At 47.7% G+C, this 17021-nt stretch overlaps 1 protein-coding gene across 1 annotated transcript in view; it reads right to left on the bottom strand.

The window, feature by feature from the left end:
- HS6ST2 (heparan sulfate 6-O-sulfotransferase 2) overlaps nt 1-17021 on the bottom strand; it is a gene marked incomplete at its 5' end in the record, with an annotated part of 130694 nt that extends 113673 nt beyond the window's left edge. The window contains one exon of the mRNA XM_010572550.1: nt 16729-17021. Within this exon, the coding sequence (XP_010570852.1) occupies nt 16729-17021 (293 nt within the window). The remainder of the gene's footprint in view (nt 1-16728) is intronic.

Genomic DNA, 17021 nt, shown 5'->3' with positions numbered 1-17021 from the left:
AGGGGATGAGCACCGTTGTCTCTAACAGGGATGAGTCAGGCCATGAAAGCATCACCCCTGCAAAGCCCACGGCATACACGATGGGGAGTGTGCTAATTTCGGCTACGCAGCAGCCAGACTGGGCAGCACCGGAGATGAAGCCAAGATCAAACCTGGCAGCACCCCAGGACGCAGAGGACGGGCAGCATGAGCGCACGCCAGGTCACCGTGACCGCTTTGACATTTTCAATGCCCTTCAGATGCCTCCAGGAGCAAGTCGAGGATGAGCTGCCGAACGCACGACAGCAAGTACGAACTCCTTCCTCAGGCAGTTCGGACTCCCGGCAACCTTGCTGCTATGCTGCAGCTCCTGGAAAACTCTAATTTCAACACAAAACTCATGTCCTCTAATGTTACCTCTTCCAAAAGCTTATCTTGTGCTCATGAATGAAACTAACATTCTAAACCAAAGGGAATGAAAGGATTAGATGATCTGTGTGTTATACAGGTTTTAAACTGTTCAAGTTTCTGGACAGCTGGTAAGAAGTGGGGCTCTGATCTGAATTAACTAAAAATTCCTAGATGTTTTACAAAGCTTTACTAATAAACTCAGCTACAGATTAGGGCACTGACCCTTTCAAGTTTGCACAAACCTAGAATTTCAAGATCTCCTCCAGGTATCAAGAAGGAACTCCAAACCAAGGCCAAGTCTTAACAATCCCAAATAATGTTCTTTTTAAAATGTGCTATTAAATCATTGCTATTAAAATACTGACAGAGAAGCATTTTCAGGTATCCTGCAGGCATCTCTAGCACCAACCACTGCAGAAACAAATACGCCCAAAGACGACTGAGGAGCTTTGGGAGACCCAACTGCATGAGCTCGTCCCTTAATCCAAATTTTGTTCCGAGACTCTACGACGCACAAATTTAATGGGATTTACTTGCTCATCCTCTAAATCTCAGGTTTACACATTTCATTTTGACAGCCTCCACCCTGGGCTTAAAACCCGTGACACAGAGTGCTACAACAGTCTTCAGATGAACTCACTTTCAACTCACAAGCTGAGAGGAAGGAAACACACAGCCCTGCAGGTCATAAAACCTCTGCTCAGCAAACAAAAACCAGCAAGATGCAGGTCACTCAACCCACAGCAGTAATTTCTACCCCAGAAGGTCGCAGAAGGTGCAGCTCAAGGCACCGCACACAACTCCCGTTGGGTCAAACACGGGAACGGGCAGCCAGCGGCAACAAGCAGGTAGTTGTCTCGGGGAAACGTGGTATTTCAAAAGCTAAACAGGGGCAACAGCTTCCGCTCACAGGCTGTGGTTAAAGCAGGTGCCTATATATAGTTACGGTAAGTGAAAGTGTCCGTTGATACTTCTGTTATGCAAAAGTTGCTCTAGTTATTAGCTACAGCTCTACAGCCCATGGTGCTTTCTTCAACAAACCCGCAGGAACATCTCCACCACCATTAACAAAACCACCAGTCTAGGTCTCGAGGAGACCAGCTCTTTGCCGTCCGGGAGCAGGCGGCTGTCCCGCGGCAGGAGCCAGAGCCCCGCGCCGAGCGCTGCTGCAGGATGGAGACCCGGGCTTGCGGCACGTGGGACCGTCCTGCTCCAGCTCCGTCAGTCGCTGCCTCCACCTGCACCTCCAGCGGGAAGGGAAAGCAGCACACCAACCCGCTGCCACCACCGGTCTTCTGGATTTTAATTAAGCGGAAAGAAAAAGGCTAAAACCCTACGGGGAAAAACCGCCTGCTGGTTTGCTTCTTACACCGAGTTGTTCCTCCAGCATCAGCCTGTCCCCTCCAAATTGCTTTTGTATCTTGCTGTACAAAATGTCTTTTTCTTCTCTGGGAGGCTAGAGGAGCATCTCACAGGAAGGATGACCGGATTTCACAATACGTGGTTTTGAAGGTTGGTGTTAAATTTGACACTGTAGCTCCAAAGTAATTGTGACTAACCACTAAATCACCATGTGTAATGGATTCCTCCGAACATTTATAGCTAGCAGTTCCATTATGCTCTAATCTGGAAAACATCTAAACGACTCTCCACAAAAATTGGAGGGGAACATAAACGTCTTGATAAAACAAGATTCCGGAGATACTCCACTTAACCACAGTGACTTCTGTAATATAATGTCTAGTGCAATAACATCCATTACAGCGCAGTCATTTGCTATTTGATTTTTAAACCCACGCTTCAAGACATCAATCTAGAGAGCATCGAGTCTATGTGAAAGGTGAAACAACCAAGAACAAACCTGTAGGTCAGTGGAGCGAGTGGTAGCAAGTGAGCCGAGCAGCACCAAGAGGCTCCCTGACAGCTGTGGATGGAAGCTGCTGCTCCCTGCTGCCAAATGGTAAACTCAAAGTTGCCCTTGTGCTCCTGGATGCTCAGCCCTGCACATCACTTGAATCAAAAGCCCTCAGCCCACAGTAAAACACTGCGCTGTAAGAAGTGTCTGCCTGGCCTTGTTCAGCTTCATTCTCTTCCTAAATCCATGATTTTCAAACTCTGAAGGTCTGGGGGTAACACAGCCCTGGAGGGAGAAGCACCACCTTAGAGATCCTGGCTGTCCTCTCTTGTCTAGAAAACAACACCAGTTTGGTGGGGACAGAAGAAGGCCTGTATGCAATCAAAACCCACAATAAAAATAATACAATCAGCTAAGCACACAATAAGCAAAGGAGGGAAGCATTACTGATTCATTCCATTTTCCTGGAAAAGCCTGGACTGTGGTTAAGTGGAAGACAAGCTGAAATTTTCCATTAGTGGGGAAAAAAAAAACTTGTTTAAAGAGAGAAGGGAAAAAATCCCTCAGGTTAATGTTCAAGTACAGCAACAATAAATTTTACCACAAAATCTCTGCTACGCAGATACTCACCCTGCTCCCAGCCCAAGGAGCAGTGGAGCTTGCAAAAAGGCTGCTCTTGTTTAATACGAAAACTGTGTAGAAAATAAAAACCAGTAAGAGAATCCCAACCTTCAAACAGGGAGGGGAACAGACAACCTTTTGACATTCCTCCCAGCATTTTTTCCTCCAGTCTCCCTGCCTGGGGGGCACAGGAGGAAGGAAAGCAGACGGTAAGGGAAGAGCTAGCTGGGCTGCATGCACCGGGGGATGCGACTGCTGTAGGTGACCCTGAAGAGCTTGACAGTGCTTGCAGCCTGGAGAAATCTTAACTTACTCTGGGCCAGGGACACAGGCGTCAGTCTAGACCAGGGACTTAAAACCACTTCACCACCACACCTTCCTGAGTTGTGCTGTGCACTCTTACACCACAACCAAGGATCAAAGCCAAGCGATGCAATAAGTGACTGCAGCACATCCCAGCCCTGGTACCTGCATTAAAGTGAAGGCTTTTGCATTTGTTCTTAACAGAAAGGCATGTTTCATCTCAGCTGCTCAAGCAAAGATGAAAAACAACTTGTAAAATAAAAGGATGTTGTCCACATGAGCTAAAAAGCCTCTGTTCTGCTCCCTCCTTCTCCAAACATCCCAAATTGACTCCCACCAGCCAGCTAGCACACTGCAGATTTTAGGATCACTTACACTTGCACAGGTCATGCCCTTGGAACACAACATGCTCTTCAGCATCTATAAATCCTACCATAACCCACTTCCAAAAGAAAGCGTGTCTCCCAAGTCCTGTAACAGAGCCCAACACAAACTCCATAAATACAAAAAGGCAATGACTTCTGGCAGCCCAGAACTGCAATTGCTGCCTTTATATCACATCTCAGGTGCCCGCTTTCCCTTTCCATAGAAAATTAAGTCAGTCCTCTGCCGTAACTGAAACTATTAGCCGCACTGTAAAAGATGCGGCCCTAGACAGGCAAGCCATCTGCAAATGCTCATGTGTCCAATGACTTCTACCTGCTCTGTGTTTGGAGGGAGGAGATGAGGTTTCCACCCCAAAGCTGTCCTCAATAAGGCAACAGGTTCCGTTTGGTAATGCCTGCTGCCAAAAAAGAGCTACTTGCTTCACAGACTGTTTTAGTTTCTCTCAATGATCAGATTTCAGCTTGAGTATCCATCATCGTGAGATGGCAGATCTCAGGTTTAACCAACCTACCCTCCATTATAAGCAACAGGTACAAGTACTTGGATTCCAGTATGTACCAAGACATATAAATATCCTTAAAAAGATCTTTTAAGCACAGGAGTAAAGAGACCAGAATTTCACTTATCTTGATAGAACATTATATAAGACATTAAATATTTTTACTGTAAGGGAAAAAATATGATACTGTACTTCATACCCATAACTCTTCCATTTATACACATTTATTGCAGGAAGCAATTCACCTTCATGACTTCAGCTGATACACGAGGAAAAGCAGAAGCAAAACTGTCCTGCTAATTCCAGGAAAATAACATAACATGACAGGAAAAGCAAAACCAACCCTTTAGACAAGAAACAAGAGAGCCTTAGATTCCTTTAAAAAGCCTGTATTTGCAGTTTCCAAAGTACAGTTAATTTGCGACATTTAATACACAAGTTGTCATCAGCCTTAAACCTCAATTTCCAGACCTCAGCTGTACCCGAGAGAGCAGCAGGATGGGCTGAGCGCACGATCAAATCCTCCAGCACGACTGCCGAGCCACTGTGGCCGAGGCAGAGAATCTGCTTATATATTTTACAAATAACCGGATCCTTCCATAATCCAGGCTCTGAGAAATTTTTATCTCACCATGAGCTCAGCTATCCTTAAGTCCTTTCTGTGTTTTATTTTTCCTGTGCTGCCTGATACACTGACCAATTTTATAAAAGGGATTGGCTGACGGGAGGTCCGGATTCAGGTCAGATGGAGCTGGCCTTTTGGGTATGCGCCCCCAGATGCTGGTGGAAGAGAGGTCTAAAACTCCCCTTTTCCCCTACAGCCTCAAACCAAACCTGCCCATGAAAGGCATGTGCTCCTACAGCTTTCTCCTGCAGAAGGCTGGCTGTTATACAGAGTCTGAAACAGCTGCTGCTTCTGGTTCTCCAGGTCCCCAACCCAAACCCGATATACTAGCCAGGACGGACACCGTCACATGGACGCATCAACTTACCCAAGCTGCTCTCTAGGTCTTTGGGTCCTGTAACAGGGAATCTCAATTTTCACTTGTCTCAGCAAGTCTCTAGACTCTACACCCTCTGCTCATCTTGGTGCACACACAGCTGCAGCACTGACCAGTTCCAAATTGTAGGAAAAGGAGAATTACAGTAGGGAAAGCTGGCATCCCAAACAAGAGCAAAGACACATGAAATCCCAACTCTGCAGAGCAGGAAACTTCACCACCCCAGGGCAACAAAAGGTGCTCACGCCATTAGACTGACCCCTGTTCTGTAAAGCACTTAGCAATACATTTAAACACTTTAACTATATGCTTAAGCAATACATATTTAAGTACTTTTGTTCACACAATAGAGTTCAGGCTTGACAAGATATAGTTTGTGCGCATCTTAAACCTAGTGATGCACAACGTCCTTCCAATCCCTTCTCCAGAAATATCAGCACTGTTCTCAGTTACATGCCTTCAGTTAAATGCCCCAATAAATAAATTTAAAAAGATTTAGGACAGATTTTGTTCCAAACCTCAGGTCCAACGCACTTAGCCATGCTTGCAGACAAGGATGGTTATTCACACGCTTTTGTCCTTGCAAGCAACAAAGAGCTCAGTAATCCAAACATAGGGCAGCGCTCACACGTCTCCCCTGCAACATTTTCTGCTGACTGTATTTCTAGCAAAATTGCAATTTTTTTCTTGCATGTGGTAGCATGTTAAATATGCCACAAAACACTGGGTGATAAAACAGCTTGCAGAACTATTCCCCAGTCAAAATTCATCCCTAGCCATCGCCCTCTTCTTCAGCTGTTCTGCATCACTGCCAGCAAGCTGCCATCTCCAAACTCCAGCAGGTATTATCAGCTGAACCTCAGCACCACCCCATAAATCTAACTTAGTGAGGAAGTTGCCTCTATCCATAAAAATTCTGGGAGTGCTCATATTCTAACCCAGAATGCTGCTGGCATCCAAAACACAACTAGCAGCATGGAAAGTGAGCCAGTAGCTTCTCAGGAGAAGCAGCTGCAGGTGCAACTACTCTTTTCATTTGCTTTCTCTGCCTCTCCTCTGGAAATGGGATGAAAAAGGGCATTTATAACTCTACTTTGCAAAACCCATCAGTTATATCCAAGAACATGGGCTCACCTGGGGTCTATCTGACCTGCTCCAGAAGCAGGACTGGTTTAACTGGCTATATAGGATAGTTTTGCAAACTAAGTGTTCAAGAGATAATAAGGAACTGACTAGAGCTTCTCTTAGGTCTCTGCTACTGCTGCCTTCTGACAGTCTAGTCCTCTCCGCTCTGAGCAGATGCAGCCTTAACAGTCACCCACTGCAACCAAAGCAAAAGCTTAAAGTGGAGCAGCAATGTTTCATTCCTACCGACCATGGTCAAGACATCTGGTGTTAGATACCCAATGCCTCCTCTTTAGGAGAGCAGGTCCTAGCTTTCCTCACTACCCTTTTCTATGAGCCAGAGCACCAGGCTCACAGACACACCTTTAGGGCATGCTTAGACCGGACTTTAGGACAACTCTACCAGGCTTCTGATCTTCCCAAGTTGCTCCTTCCAAAGAGTGAAGCCAGAGACTTCATCCCTGAAAGGAGGTAAAAACTAGATCACGCAAGAGCTCTGGTGTGAAAGCACCGAGCGGTGTGACCACGCACCAGCAGCTACGTGCTCAGGGAGCTTCCCTCCCTCTTCCCTTCCCGGGAACAGAAGGACCACCACAGCCCCCCCGCGACACCAGCACGGGGCAGCGTGCATGGCAGGCTGGAGTCACCTGTCAGTACAGTACGTTGGGTTCATATTTAAAAACTACAGCTTCCCTGAATTCAAACTAAACACTTAAAAGTACTTCCAGTGCCTCCACCTAAGATTAGTCACGTATATGCAGTCAGGCCAGGAAATCCAACATCCTTTATGCTACATACACACTGAAAGAGATCCTGACGCAAAGAGCTGCGTTACATAGACAAGGCAGAGGCCAAGAAGAAGAGGACAGGCATGGTGATGGAGGTGTAAAGTCCTAGCTTCTCACATCCCACTCGTATGTTTAGCCACCACTTTTCGCCCACGCAGACCAGAGCCAAGAAGACAGACCCCAGCAGCAACCTGCCACCAGAAAGCCAAACAACTGAGCTTTAAGTCAGCTTTATTAGAAAGTTAAAACTCTACTCCACATTTTATCATCTGAAGTTATTGGAAATTACCATAATCCAAAACCAACCTACTGAAGTTTCAGTTAAAGATGCACAGTTAGGAAAAAAGAAAGTGTAATGGGGAGACCATGCCAACACAAAAGCTTTTTCTCTTACCAGTGACTGACTTGCAGCACACAACAACTGAAGGAGTTAAAGCCTAATTTATGCCATTTATGGTTTTGCAAGTCACTCAGCTATCATCAGGCAGACGCATCCTGTTGCGTCTGACATTTCCTTGAGCACTTTTGTCTCACTTCTCCGTGCTACCACTGTACTGATTAGATTCAAGCCCCCCCCAGAAAAACAAACAGCTCTGTGAAAGGCAGAAGCCACGCAGCCATCTTCCTCCCCATCTACAGCTGGTGACATCAGTTCCAGGAGGAACGAAGCCTGCCGCTTTTCTGGGAGCTTCGCACGGACCGATGCCTCCACCCACATCCAGCCCCATTAAAGTCCTCCACGGGCAAAGAGTACCATGGGAGGATGACTCCCGCAGCATCTTCCCTATCAAGATGAGTTAGCTACTGCCAAAAAAGGGAAAAAGTTAGTAGCTGGTAGATTTTGCTCAAGCAGGACACAAGCATGTTCCCAATAACTTTCTCTGAACCCGCAAGAGAAAAAAAAACAACAAAACAACAACCTCAGAATGGCTTGGGATTGCTCCAGGGAGTAGTTTCCCACAGGCAAAAGGAAATGCTCTCCCCTCAGTTACCCTGAAAAAGCAACTCTCAAAAGCAGCTTCTCTGGCTTTGACCAAGGAAACACTGTTTTTCTTAATAGGGAGGTTAAAACAGTTGCTTTACTCTGAACACAAGGAAGCTTGGAGAGAATAATCAGTCACAGAGAGTGCTTTACTCACTTGATTTGGGCATTTGCTGAAGGATCCCACAGTTCAAACAGCAGTCTGAATGAGCAGATTCCCACTGCTGGGAGCCTTGCAATGTTTTAATTTACCCAACACAAAATGGAGTAAAGAAAGAATTGATCTTCCAGCTACTTGGCCCTCTAAGAGCATCAAAACTTCACAGTCCTTTTGATTACGGGAAATTAGGAGCATTTGCTACAAGGATCTCATGAAAGGCATAGTCTTCTTCATGCTTTTATGGAGATGTGCAAAATCGTTTAATGCTGCAAGATTATCTCCCTCATAGCTGCATATATTTAGTTGTATCACATCAAAAGTTTGGCTCCCTCAGAGTTGGATAAGCAGCTGAGAACCAAGAAGTAACATGATTTGAGTCTCACCCCTAATGGATCTTATGACTTCCAGTTCTCTAAAGACTAACGATTTTTTTTTTAAGACTAAGTAAGTGGAGATTTCACTCAAAGCTGTATATAAGCAATATCTTAAAAGGATTCTGTCTTTAAAGGCATGAACAGCTGAGGAAGTAGACCAGAGTCAGGGAAGAGGAAAAAAAAAGCTGGTCCTAATAGCCACTCATCCAAAACCATTATCTTGTTATATACTTATATATGCTACCCACCCAGAGATACACGAGTGGATGGAAAGGGCAACTGTGATTTGTTTACCAATAGACTTTTTATTCCAACGAAAAACACCCCACTGGATGTTAAACACAGGTCCCACCCAGTGAAAACATACTGAAGGAATTATACATTCACTGTTTACATCAGCAGTATGAACTTAAACACAAAAAAATAGATTGCTTTGGCTTCTTAGTCTCACATTAGCAAATGCAATTATCTTTCATTAATTTTACAGAGTGTTCACAGTAGAAATTAAATCATTTCTTCATGTCTGTTTAAGAAAAACTTTACTGTGTTAATTATTCATAAATACCAAAGTCTGCTACTTATTACTCATCACAAATGTGATTCATTTCACTAACGCCTGAATAATTCGGTGCTACCCTATTAGTCCCAGAACACACTGTACAATTGCCAGCATCAGCAAATCAATCACAAACAATAATCCACGCTTGCTCTCCGGTGCCAGCTGCCAAGGAAGAGGAGGAGGAGGAGGAGGAAGGCAGGAGCGGCACTGCCTCCCCACTCTGGTCACCACACTGCCTTCGTCCTCCCACACAAAACCACCGTCCCGCATCTCCTGTCCTGGTTGGCTTTGCTTCCATCCAAGATGCCGCAAACTCCGACAGGCGCTGCTCGGGCGAGCATCCCAGCCCCACGCTGGGAGCAGGGAACCGGGCTCCGGAGAGAGGAAGGCAGGCAGCGGCTGGGGATGCTCCATCGCTTCGCTTCCCTGCGGGTTTACATCTGGGCAGGCAGCTGCCCAGCAATGGCAATTAGCCGATCGAGAAGGGGAGGGGAGATTAATCCTCGCAAGTATGTAAGAAGCCTACAAGGATAATTCCAAAAAGGGCTGAGAGTTGCGAGGGCTGCTCGGCCGCAGAAATCCCCGCAGAGCGAAACAAAGCCCGGACGCCATTTCTGCAGCTAAGTGGTTAAATACGGAATTACCCCCAGTTTTGCATCCTGGCTGCTGTAGCCCAACGCTGTGACTGCACAGCAGATGGGATGTTATGGGGAGGGGAAGAGGGGACCGAAAAGTTACTACGGCAATAAAATATGTTCGAATCTGCTGGAGTTAGATTTTTGTACTGTTTCCTCAGTTTAAAAAACAAGCCTGACCACATCAAAGAAATCTCTTAAAGTTCCACCAAATTACAAACACTTTTTTTTTTATCCCACCCCATAATAAAGTCAAGAAATCACCACTACTTTAGGCACAATTCTCTCCTCCTTACACTCAGTCAGTGCTCACCAGGGCAGATGGGGCACGCAAAAAGCCCCCACCAGGTCCTGGCCACAGTGGGCTCCATCCAGCCCCGTGGTCCTGTACCCGGCACAGCTCCCAGAGGCGTCCTGAACCCAGAGGCACTTCCCAAGACCCACGTCCTCTCAGAAAGATCCATTCTTGCATCCCATTTTCAGCCACATATTAATTATTTTGCTTTCTAGGAAGTTACGTGACCTAATTTGGGCTGATGCCGTACAGAAACACTCCTTTTATTATTACAGTTGTGGAGAAAGTAAATTAATGCAAAGGATTGCACACAGAGGCCTAATCCATTTGAGGTAAATCAATGCATTGCACATTTAAATTGCTCTGCTTTCCTTCAGAAAAGTACATTGAAGTGATTCATTAGGCACCGAACTGTTCACAAGAAACAGACCAATTCTCTTAGGCATGCCAGTGCATCTCTGCTAGTTAAATTTAAAAAGCAATCAAATCTACTAATAAGTCCTTTTTGCCGACATTTACATCAGTAGAGAACATGATTCCTGACAATTCAGATTAAATAAATGAGGGACAAATTAATCTCAGTTAATACACCTTGGAACTGATGCGCAACTTGTTAAACTTAAAAATCTCTTTTAATAAAAATAAATAACCTATGGGTGATGCCTGACTTCCAAGCGCCTTTGATAACCTTTATTAAAGGTTATAAAGTTATGAAGAGGGATCACAAGGCACCATCTGTGTCTATTTTAATACAGTTGAAACATGTATTTATAGTTTCATTTTAATATTTATAAATTCCCAGAAAAAATTAGCAGAAAGGCACCTTCTCAAGAAAAAGTAATCATGTCTTAGTACAACAGCACCATGCCACAGTGTTCATATTCCCCCCCCTCTTCTTTAGGAAGGACCAACTCGGATAACAAACAGAATAAACAGTGCAAAAAGTAACACCTGTGCCTCGTTCCTTGCTCTACTGCAATCACTGGGATTTATTTTTACAACAATTAACATCCTCTCTCTACCCACAAAAAAAATTCTCCAATTTAAAATAAAAGGCAGTAGGAAATATATACTTTTAAATAACTAAAAGTCAATTTGCACTTTATTAAAGATTTAGAGAAGAACTGAAGAGACCTAATAGGGAAAATGATTTTTTAATCCCTTTAAGATGTCCTTTAAGAAGTCCAACACTTTATCTGCAACACAAGCAATATCAATTTAAAGACCTTTACAAGTCCTATAGTCCAAACTTAAAAACCCACAACTTAAGTTTATAACCAAGACTTTCAAGGTCAGGCCCTGTAATGGGATTAGGTGAAGGAACCACTGGTCCTTCGGAAAATAATCCCCTGCCCTTCCCCTCAAAGCCCCTTTTTTGCTCTGCGGGCTGGCCCACTGCTTCCAACGCCCCAACACCAGACCCAGCTCCGGCCCACCAGGTACCAAGCAGGGAAATTCAGCTGCCGCAGACACACACGCTCGCAGGTGGCGAGGCAATATTCACCACCCATCTCATCCCGCAGCCACAGCAGCCACCACACCGCAATGAGCAGGGTCATTAGGAAATCCCGCTGATAAATGAAGCGGCACGGAGTCGCTCCGGCCTGGTGGCATCTCTGCAAATGCTCTGGGGGTTTTTTTGGGTTGTGGTTTGGTTTTTTTTTTGGGGGGGGTGCTTTATAATTGTTGCAGAGTTTTTCCCGGGGAGTTTCAGTGATGCGTATTTCAAGGGCAGGCAGGCACCCTCCCGGTGCTCTGGCCGGGACCCAAGTTACAGCAGGTCACCCCATCTGCTCGCTCACAGCCTCCAGCTCAGCCATGCCGGTCCCCTTCTCTCCCCAAGCAGGCCCCCCCAGGCCAGGCTTTGCCCCCAAAGCGGCAGTGCTGGGGGCCTCCATCCTTGGAAATGGCATCTGCTCCACCAGCACCCAGAGGTTTTAAATTGTCCACCTCCCGCCGAAGCCTTTATCATCCACCCCAAGCCTCGGGGCACAGTGGGACCCCACAACATCTCTCCTGCCTACAAGGGGTTTAGGGCCAATTTACAGGGCTTAACTATTCCCCAAGTTCCACCACTACCGGTGAAACAACGGAGCTCGTCCCCTTGCACAGCTATGTATCACCTTTGCTGTTTCAATAGCAGCTGAGTAGGCTTCTCCCTAAGAAGCAAACCCCCCCAAGTAATTTTTCTCTCCCTGGCAGCATTACATGATTTCTCCCCCCACCCGCTCCACACAGAAGCAGCTTACTGGGAAAACCCACGCGCAGGGCCCAGCCTGCTCCAGGAGGATCTGAGCTCATGCCAGGACCGATGGCAACGCTTGCTGCGGCAAAGCCGCCTTCTTCCCAGGGCTCTGCCGGCAGTCCGGCTCGCGAGGAGTCGGGCACGCCGCGGCAGACCACAGAGCGGATGAGATTCGCAGATGCAAATCCCACCACGTTTCCAAGAGCATGGGGATTAATCCGTTCAGCCAAGAGAGCCACACACATTAAACACTTCCAGTTTGCTGGGAAATGTTTTAATGCATCTTTTCTTTAGATTTTCGTAAGACAACTTGGAAGAGTTTAACTAACACGTAGGGACAAGACAAGAACACCCACGCGTTGCCAAGGGCTTCTGTCCCACATCACAACAACATGGTGCCAGCACCAGCCCTCCCAAAAGCCAGTAGGCACCATCCCTGGTCCTGGTCCAACAGGCTTGTACCAGCAGTGTAACATTTCTTCCAATCTCAGACCTTCTGGCTCCAGAGGCAGTTCTGCGAGCTCCCTCTCTCAATGGAGAGTGCCTCCTTCCTTTAACGCTAGCCAGGAGGGACACCAAATACAGCCCGACCTCTACCCACGGCCAGGTCTCTCACCCGATGAGGGTACGAAACCACACCACCACTTAAGAATGTGGGTATCTGTATTTGCTCCCATGTCTCACTGTATTTTCCAGTCTAACCCCAAGGCCTTTTGTTTCTTGCAATGGTAGCATTGGATTTATTGCTATAGACAAGTTCAGTAGATACTTCCCATAATAATTAGCCAGAGCCGAGCAAAATCTCAGTTCTGTGATGCTCTCACACACAGTTACTTTGGATGCTGCCTCCGTTCAGCGTGCCAAAAGCTTTGAGGCTTCCACAATCAATCAAGTGACCCAAGTCAGTCACTCATGACTAGGAAAAGGCACATTTCTCCTTTCTCACCACAGATGCCAAGTGGCTGAGACAATCCCCTTCTTTCTGCCACCACCATCAGCCCATTCCGCCAACCTCCCAAGCAGCAAATCCAGAGCACTCAAAGCATCAGCTGTGCCTGCACCTTCCCCTTTCCTTCTCCTGAGATTTCCAGATGCCGCAGTGGTGAGTGGCACTGGTGGAACAGGAGACAAGCAGGAAAGGGGGTGTACAGAACATGTACCCCAATGGGACCCAGGGAGGAAAAAAACCAAAACCGTCTCCCCACACCCAGAGATTCGTGTTCCTCTAGGGCAAGGAAGGACCAAAGGAGGAGAGGGAGATCCATTTAGCTACTTACTTCACATAAGGAGCACGGGCTACCACTACAAAGCAACTCAAGTTTGGGGAACCTACATGCTCATAGACAGGAAAGCACCATTGTGTTAAAGAACAATAAAAAATAAAATAAAAAAAAAAAATCACAACAGCCATCCTGAGTATTTCTGCTGCTCCAGTGCAGGATCCGCCCTCCAAGCCTGCAATTCCCAAAGAAAACACAGGCAGACTGGTGATGAGATTAAGGGCAGAGGCTGGAGGATGAATACTGCAGGCAACTACGTTCTCCACACACACACCATCCAGGCTGATCCCATCAGATCATACCACGGAGATACTCTGTACCTAGTGCTGAGCAGTAAGAGATCCAGCACAGAGCATCCTCCAGACTAACAAAGGCTCAACTTCCAAACAAAAGAAAAGGCCCCTACAGAACAGCCCAGCTAATCAGCAAGCTGACAAGCAGCCTCTCCATGCCCCTCAAGGCAAACCTCTGTGCAAAGTAATCACACACAGGTGCAAGTTAAAAAGTTTGCTGGAACAAGGACCACTCATTTGGCTGCTCCCAGACAAGGCTACACAGCCCAAAGACAGCAACTACAGATTGCATTATGCAGCTGCCAAGCAGTTCAGATCACTCTTACAGCAGGTCTTCACTTTTTAATCACCTTGATTATAAATGGAGGAATTCCCACCCTGGTCGAGCCAAGCCTCACTTGAGGAAACTGTCCTCTGCTCCTGACCAAATCCTGCTCCCTGCCCTGACGATGCTCCTCAAATGGGCTTTGCGCTCCCCCAAGTCTCTGCGCCCTCTCTCAGGATCCGCACACCAGGGCTGTGCCCTTCCTTCCCTCCCCACCGGTGCTAACCCAGCACACGCCACCCGGGACAGTCCGGCCTCCCCCCAAAAACCCCAGCACAGGAACAGCCAGGCTGGCCCCGCGCAGAGCCAGCGAGGCTCCTCTGCTCAGACACCTCATCCCACACCTACTGCTGCTCTGAAAGAAGCTATTATCTGTCCAGAAAACACTTAGATTAGCGTCTGTTACTGGCATTAGGAATAGGTGCTAATTAACTAGTTGTCAGCTGAATGTTGCTAAATCGAGAACGCAAAATAAAATTAAAGACAGGGTATTACAGCGGGCACAAAGACTTGAAGGGACTATTGTTCACTTAAGAATTTCTTCTCTTCCTGTATTTTTAAACATTTAGAAGTTGTCAAGACATTATTTGGGAGAACAACTGCAGCTATTAAGCAAGCTGCGTAATGAGGTTATTAAAAATATAACATCATTTTGAAGCCTTTGAGACAGTAGACCTCAACCTAACACAAAGTCATCACAGCTTCATTTTCCTCCCTCTCTCCTGGCTTCAATCCCAAGTCCCAAGTCCTAGCGACCTCTCAGAAGTCAGCTATGACGACGTACATGGTTTCCTGGATGAGAAACCATTGCTCTGAACTCTTGGGCAGGTACACGAAACGCTTCTGTTTTGATGCAGAAAAGCATGTTTGGTAATCCAACAGGAAAAAAAAAAAAAAAAAAACAAGCCAAAAGCTACAGACAAAAACTCAGCTCTTGAAACCTGGCATTCCCTTCTGCCTAAGGTGGTGGGCTCAGGACGAGGACTATCCCCATTTTCTGGGGGACATGACTAACCCTGAGCACAGACAGTCCTGTCTCTGGGGAAGGAAGGGAATCTGTGCCCCACAGCTACAACTCTGCAGGCCAGACCCATCTCCGGGGGAAGAGAAAGGAAGATCACGGGAAGCTGTTCAGCAAAAGACAGCGCACGTTATGCAATTCCATTTCTGCTGACAAACAACATATTTATAGGACAGGTAAAATAAACTACGTAGCCTGCAAGGCTCAGCATCCTGAAACCGGGAAGCTAATTGACCCAGAGGGCAAGGAATTGGTTCCTGATGTTTGCAAATGGGATGTCACAAAAATGAGACAATTAAATTTTAAAGCGGTAGGGAAAACAAAAGAGCAGGAATCACAATAGCCAAGACTCATAAAGAGCTGCTTCTTGGGTACAGGAAGATAATGACGCTAACCATTTTTCTACTAGATGGCAGTGTAGTGTCACACTATATAAAAGGAATTCTAGAAAGAAATTGCTTTCTATTTCAAGTGAATCTGTGCTTAGACCTGACTTCAGTTAGCATGATATATAACAGTACCCTCATTGTAAGGGGACCTGCCGTAAGTCTAGCAGTGCAATAGGAGTGATACCCTAGCTTCTTATTTCCCAGTGAAGCAATGTGAAAAGACGCTAAAACCCTGAGCTGTTCTGCTCCACGGTACAGCTGCGTGCGCGGCCACGGACAAGCTACTCAGCCTGTTACAACTGAAGGTAGGCTGTAAGCAAACAGCTCCAGGAGCAGAGGAAGCAGGTCCTCGCTGCTCAGGAGCAGCCGCCAGCTGGGCTTTTGAAAGGCAAGGGCAGCATTTAGGCAACCACCTAGCTACGGTGGGGTGAGGTGAGCAACTTCAAAGGCGCAGGGATGAAGAAAGCAGCGTCGCTAAAATTCAAAACGTAAACACAGAAGAATCAAGGTTAGGGCTAAAGGACAATGCAAATATTTGGAGGTAATTCAGCCATAAGAGTAACCTTTACTTTGCAAGGCCGCCATCCGCATAAGCTAAACTTCAGAGGTACCAAGACAGAGCGGCTCAAGGAGCACTCTCGAAGCCAACGGGAGCCCCAGCGCGCGCACCCGGGGAGCTCAGTACGACGAGGCGATTTGCCAGAGATGGGAAAAGCTCTGGGGCAAGCCTGGAGGCAGCCGGAGGACCCTCGCGTCTTTGCGTCAGCCGTGGAAGAGCCGCACCGGGCGCTCCCCGGGCCGTGGGGCTGCCGGGCCTGTCGGCGTGTCACCGTGCGGGGATGCTGACGGCCGCTGAGGACCGGGCTCTGTCAGCTCCCGGGTTCTCCCCACCGGCACTGAGGATCGCGACAGCCCGCGGGACGGCATTTAAAACACCTCACTGGCAGCACAGCGGGGGGTCAGGGTTTTGTCTGCTCGGCGGAGCCCAAGGCTCGCCGCACCCACCGCGGCAGCCCCGGGCCGGTTCGCCTGCCGGAGCCCTCGCTGCCCCCCGCTCCGTGCCGGGGTGCGGGGTACCCCCCCCCCGCCACCTCCCCGCGAGGGACGTCCCCGCCACGACGGCGCCCAGCGGGTCCGTCCCCCACCCCGGTGGAGGGGAAGCGGGTCCGGGGGAAGGCCCGGGGCCCCCGCACGGCCTCACCTGGAGGGCCGGAGCCGCACCTCCTTCTTGCTGTCCACCACGGAGGGGACGCAGTTGGTGAGCTCGGTCCAGTCGGCGTGCAGCCCGCAGCTCCAGCCGGTGGAGAAGCGGGAGAAGAGCCAGGTCTCCCGCTTGCCGGGCCGGTGGCAGGTGCACTTCTTCTGCCCGGCGCGGCACTCGCAGGGCTGCTCCAGCTGGATGTTGCGGACCAGGTGCCGGCCGAAGGTGGTGCCGCCCGTCTTCTGGATGTGCAGGAAGACGATCAGGTCGTCCCCCTTGATGTTGAAGTCCAC

The sequence above is a fragment of the Haliaeetus leucocephalus genome, unplaced genomic scaffold (genome assembly GCF_000737465.1).
Source record: "Haliaeetus leucocephalus isolate CR32 unplaced genomic scaffold, Haliaeetus_leucocephalus-4.0 Scaffold340, whole genome shotgun sequence".
NCBI classification, from domain to species: domain Eukaryota; kingdom Metazoa; phylum Chordata; class Aves; order Accipitriformes; family Accipitridae; genus Haliaeetus; species Haliaeetus leucocephalus.
This window is presented reverse-complemented; position numbering and strand designations above follow the sequence as displayed.